This window comes from Seriola lalandi, unplaced genomic scaffold (assembly GCF_002814215.2).
Source record: "Seriola lalandi dorsalis isolate HSWRI2012SDOR001 ecotype SW California unplaced genomic scaffold, Sedor1 jcf7180002054663, whole genome shotgun sequence".
In the NCBI taxonomy this organism is placed as follows: Eukaryota; Metazoa; Chordata; class Actinopteri; order Carangiformes; family Carangidae; genus Seriola; species Seriola lalandi.
The window spans coordinates 284,499-290,397 of record NW_019525216.1 but is presented as its reverse complement, the minus strand read 5'-3'; the positions used below and the strand labels follow the sequence as shown (position 1 = coordinate 290,397).

The 5,899-nt window shown below is 44.2% G+C and overlaps 1 protein-coding gene across 4 annotated transcripts in view; it reads right to left on the bottom strand.

Annotated features, from left to right (window-relative positions):
* Positions 1-3,346, bottom strand: part of ppargc1a (peroxisome proliferator-activated receptor gamma, coactivator 1 alpha) — a 38,304-nt gene extending 34,958 nt beyond the window's left edge. Inside the window, exon 1 of one of the 4 annotated variants that reach the window (XM_023421105.2) lies at positions 2,960-3,346. In XM_023421105.2, coding sequence (XP_023276873.1) covers positions 2,960-3,007 — 48 coding nt within the window. In that variant the 5' untranslated portion in view covers positions 3,008-3,346. The remainder of the gene's footprint in view (positions 1-2,959) is intronic. The other 3 variants (XM_023421104.2, XM_023421109.2, XM_023421108.2) reach the window with 3 other exon arrangements.
* Positions 3,347-5,899: the final 2,553 nt, after the last annotated feature.

Here is a 5,899-nt window from a genome sequence, read left to right as displayed (position 1 = left end):
GGGGGGGGGGGGGGGGGGGGGGTGAAGACAACAGCAAGGATGGTCAGACAGAAGTCACATCTCCTTCATATGCAAATCAGACACTGAACGTGCCGTGCCAAGCTTGAAAACAATGGGAGAATGAAAATCTGGACAAGAGTCAAAAGTCTTCTTAAGACCTGCTGTTGAGTCCTAAACAAAGGAAATTCATACATTTGTATCACATGCAAACAGTTAACACATTCACGCCTGAGCTTCTCAATGAATATACCTCTAAATTTGATCATTCTGAATAGGTCTGCAACTTTCATGTGACACGCTCACTGGCTGTAATTAATTAATACAGCCCCTGTTACCTCTCTTACTATGTCTCTATTGATTATTAACAGTTTTCTTAGCTGCAGGTCGCAATGTGCAAACCTGCAACCTGTTCCCACTCTTGCTTCCGTTCAACCCACAGTACACTTTGTCCTCCCACCATCACTCCCCGAGCACCGTCACCAGTGCTGGCCTCTGTGCTGCTAAACGCTGCCTGTTGACATTTTGTTATTCACCAGCCACTTTTATGTAATCTAGCCAATGTGTACTGTATGTAGCAGCTGCTGCCGCTTCCTCCACACACAAATTATCAGCTCTCTTCTGGCTGCGAGCGAGGGGCTCAAGCAGCGACTTTGGTGATGTGAAAAGGTGTTTTAGTGGAGGGAGGTGGAAGGGGCAACAAGTTAACATGGCTCAGCTGCTTTTTGCAGGAGCTGTTTAAATGATATTTACCACAGTACAATTGCTAAATCTTGATGTTCTAAGGTGTTAAATGCTTTTATCTAGCAAAATTACACACATTATGCTTAAGTAGTCATTTCACTATATGCAAAACTAGGCAGCAAACCAACAGCTGAAATGTGCAACAGTCAGACAGACCTTTCTGCGAACTTTGAGCTCTATATAATCAGGTCGAGGTGTGTTTACACACTCTGTGACTGTGCACATGCAAATCCAAGCCTGAGAAAATAGCTTTCTGACTTGGTGTCTGATAGGCTACACGCTCCTAATTTTGTTGACAGCACGTCAGCCAACGTGTGAACGCTACAGAATGGCCAGGATACAGGATATATGATAAGATATCCTCCGGCGAAGCCTGGAGGTATTTGGCCCGCAGACCGAGGAGAGATGAGGGACGGGTTCGGCTCAGGGCAAAGCTGGGAGATGGATGCTGTGCCAAGTAGGAAAAACCGCGCAGACACCGGTGTCACAGTTCATCCGTCGTCGCAAACGCACCGACACGAATACACGATGACTTAGACTATGATGAGACAAATCCGTTCTGCTGCAACCGCAACAGCGGAGGGGACAGATTCACTGCGTCTTAGGCTTCCTCCTGAGATGATCCACTCTGACAAGACACGGCATGAAAAAACGGTAACAAAGCTGTTAGGATATTCAGAGGCTGGACGTCCTATGCCCAATTATCTTGTGGACTTCTTGGTGAACTAATGAAATAGCGCCGCCAGAGAGACAATCGGGGCGCACCACAGCGCTCCACTGATTTACGCACGCAACGCACATAAAAGCACCCGCTAGGAGAGGATTATTAGAGGAAGGACTGTTGACATGGATAACAGCTCTGTTTTGGAAAGAGCAAGGTTTTCTTACACTTCCATGAATCTAAATGCACACATTTTCACAGAATGAGTCGAGGGAGGAGGTTGAGGAAACGCGCTTTGTTGGATTGACACTGGCAGACAACTAAACGCTATCGCAGCACCAAACGGTAAAGAAGACTCTCCACCCTGGCTAAAGTGACAGTATGCGTCTGACTCGGTGATTAAAGTGCAAAGCTGTTCATCTGAATGAAACTCAATCCCTAAATCGACCGGAAATAACATATTCTTACTTTAATTACAAAATAAAGGCAGTTTTCTTTCTCATATTCTCATCACGCCGCCTAAATAAGCACAAATATGCAGCCAGACTGCAGTCACATCATGTAGTTACTGAGAAAACCTCTCTGAATCGTCACTGAGCTCATGAATGCAGATAAGTACCTAAGTACAGCCAGGTAAACCTAAACCGAGCCGGACAGTAAATCAGGAAACACGTATCCTTCTGATGTGCCTTATTATCTGCATGCACTTTAATCAGAACACTGGAGAAGAGGTAAAGATGAATGGAAAAGACGACGGGAGCGAGTATGATCTGATTATTTGGATAAAAAATGCGCAGGAGGTAAAAATGAAATACGCACGAACATCAAAACATCTATTCTGGCTGGATGCGGTGCTGCTCTCCAGCCAGCGCAACGCTCCCCCGGCCGGGATGTTGGCACACAGACGTGGCCGGTACCGATGGTATTATGATGCTCCTGCGCAATGCCAGATAGCGGTCCCTCAGTGTGGACAACCTTTGCTCTCGCCTGTGAAAATAACATGCGCTATCCCCCGCGACACAGCACATCAAAGGGTTTGTGGATTTCATGCGTCAGCGAAATACCTGACTTTGAGACATTTCAGTCATTTCGGCATGAAAAAGCTTCTCGCCACCGAAGCGCGTACAGTCCGCGGCTGGAGAGAGATCCGCCAGCTTGCAAGCACTCTCTCCGACTGAGCAGAGATCCTATGAGGGAAGCAATGGTCCTGAGCCTGTGCACACGTAACAACAACTACATCTTTAACTGAGGTAAAAAAAAAAAAAAAAAAAAGGGAGATTCCGCACACTCTCCACTTGTCATATGTCCCCGTGTTGTATGTCCCCCACATCCTCAACAGTGTCCAGACGCGCACTACACCGGCATGCCACCGCACCAGCACCAGCACCAGCACCAGTACCACCAGCAGCAGCAGCAGCAGCAGCACAGGAGAAGAGAGCGTAGACTTAAGAGAAAATCACTGTCTCGGATAGCCAGTGTTGTCCATCGTTCCAGGGGAAAAAAGAAAGTCCAGAGGGCTAGAAAGATGAAAGAAGTCGGATTTTTAGATGCGCTCACCTCTAATTCTCTCCACACCGAGTCCTGGTTACACCTGTCCCACGCCATCCAGCCACTGAATGACGGTCCGAAAAATTTAAAAAAAAAAAAAAAGGAAAAAAAAAAGAAAAAAAGAAAGAAATCAAGTAAAAAAGAAATCCACACACGCTTCCCACTCGCTCTCACCCAGGCAACTGCTGCCCCTCGCCGAGAATGAACCGAGGGCACCTGTCTTACAACTGCTTTCCATCACATGACAAAGCTATTAAAAGTAGGCAGGGGAGTGACTCCGCGTCCACACTACTCGCCAGTGACGCGCAGTGAGCAGGCGGAGTCTGGCTGCGCACATAGTAAAATCCTCTCCGTGCACTGCAAAAAATGTCAATCTCCAAACCACATCATGATCTATCTATCTATCTATCTATCTATCTATCTATCTATCTATCTATCTATCTATCTATCTATCTATCTATCTATCTATCTATCTATCTATCTATCTATCATGTATATTTCTTGCAGGTTAAGACACTTGTTTCTGGATTTTTTTTCAGGAACCAAGTGGACTAATTTTAAAATTTCTTTCATTTATCCGGCTAAAATATTTTTCTAGATCCATTTCTTAAACATTTTCAGCTTTGTTTCTGGTTGAGGTCACTTTTTGCAGCGTGGACGTCAAATGGTCGCAAATCTCCTGATTAAATTCGTTTAAAGTTGCTATTGTAGTTGTAATAATTAGACCATAAAATGTCAGGAATATATATGGAGCATTCAGGATCAGTGGTATTTTTCTTTTTTGGGTGAGCTCCTAAATGATTTGTCACGTAATTACTGCCCATCATCAGTCACCCTCCATGTCTTTGCAGCTTCGGAGTTTAGTGAATTGACGGCTGAAAATGGATTTATAAGGACGGGGTTACAGTGGATGTCAATCACATTTTAAAGTTACAGTTGTGTAATTACAGGTTTTTATCGCAATTTAAATCTAATTAAACTATCGTCCATTAATAAGTCAATTACCTTCAATTGTTTGCGTCAGTCCTGCGTGAACTCCATGACTGTAACTTCAAATGCCAGTGTTTTGCGTGTAGAATATCAGAGAAGGTAATTCAGTCCTTTGGAAAGTATTTCTTTGTCCGTTCAGAGGCAATAAAAAGGACAGGTGGCAGTATCAACCATGTATACAGTGTCAACAGGACGTGTATAGGCAACACTGCCGTGGTAAAATAAAAACAAAAGCTTTGTGGACATTTCAAACAAAGTGCTTTTTGTGTTGTGTAGACTGACGGGCGTACTGCTGGAGCCTAAATGTAATTGTCTTCCTCCGAGAACAGAAACATCAGTCTGTATGTAAATCATTATGAGCTCCAGTCACATAGAGATCTTCTTTTGTGCTCGTATTGAAAACTACCACATGTGTACAGTGTTTGTTGAGAGGATATCAACGGTGATTCTTCTGTTTAGACATTATTTAACTTCTGACAATACATTTCTGTAGGAAGAAACTCACTCCATGGAATATGCTATCCCCAATCCAATGTTTAGTCTTGTAAGCCTATTAAGTTCACCTGAGCATGCGAAGGAGCAATTGTCTGCCTAAATTAGTGAAGCACATACAGTGAGTCTCATTAAACACAAAACTGCACAGTAACCGTTAAAAAAGGGGTTCTGGGGCTGCGAATTGTAAATTGTACAGACTGTGTGTATCCATGCCAGCGTGCTGCCCTGTGTGTGCAGTAAGACATTATATGCGAGCGTTTTATGTATCCGGGGCCATTTGTACCACTAAAATCTATACATCTGCCTCTCCACGCGTGCCCAGAGACCCTACCCAGAAGCCACAGCGAAACCCGATCTGAGCAGGTGGTGTGTGCAGTGACCTCACACAGCCCAGATGGACCAGTACCACACAGACCGTAATATAGGGGCAACATGGGAGTGACATGGAGCTCGACGGTAGCTGGCTTTGTGACTGCATCGGAGACAAAAAAAAAAAGAACACGCTCAGGCAACAGGGATTTCAATCCTTCCGTGATGAAAAAGTATAGTTAAAATAACCTCCCGGTCTCTACATGGTGTTTATGTGTTCAACAGATGGAGGTAATTGCAGGTACAGTAGCTGCTGGTGCGACAGATTCCTCACAACTTGAGTAATAGCACCATAATGAACACAGACTTGCAAAAAAAAAAGAAAAAAAAAAGAAAAAAAGAAAAAAGGAAGAACGGAAAATCTTGGCCAGAGATATATGCTGGTAAATGATATTTCTCCCTCTCCTGAAGCGGCATGTGAGTCACAGTCAAAAGCCTTATCTGATTGTACTCTTCATGCCAATTAAGACAACGGAAGCTAAATATAGATATAATGTTATGATTTCCTTTCTTGAATGGCCTTTGATTCTTCTTTTTCTGCAAACACATTCTTGCCAGAGGCTGGATATTTATGTATGCAGTGGTAGAGATTTGTAGATATAGGAATCATTTCAAAAGGCAAAAGGCAAAAAAAAAAAAAAAAGGGGGGGGGTGTTCTACAGCCGTACTGAAGTACAGGTAATCTTTGAAATGCCACAGCTTTTGTTTCAGTTGCGGAGAACTGGTAACGAACTGGTACAGAATGAGGAATAGGTGATGTTTAGTAGCCCACATCAGAGGGGATATTTAGGCCAAAGTAGTGCCTGATCGGAGGGCGACATCACTGCGTGTTTGATCATTCTGCTCCACAGAATGGCCCCGGGTCTTGGTTTCACACTGCCCCCTGCATCACTCGCTCTTATACATATCACGTCTCAAGGGGACTGAATCTATAGGATGGCGTGTGAAAACTCGCTCACACCCATGTGATGCATAGCATGTTGTCATTTGATGGACCCGACTTCTCCACAACCCCTCCAGGGCTTTAGAAGTTGCGAACTGCGGGGCTTAAACCTCGCAAACAAATATACTTCAGTGGGAACCGTTAAGCCAAAA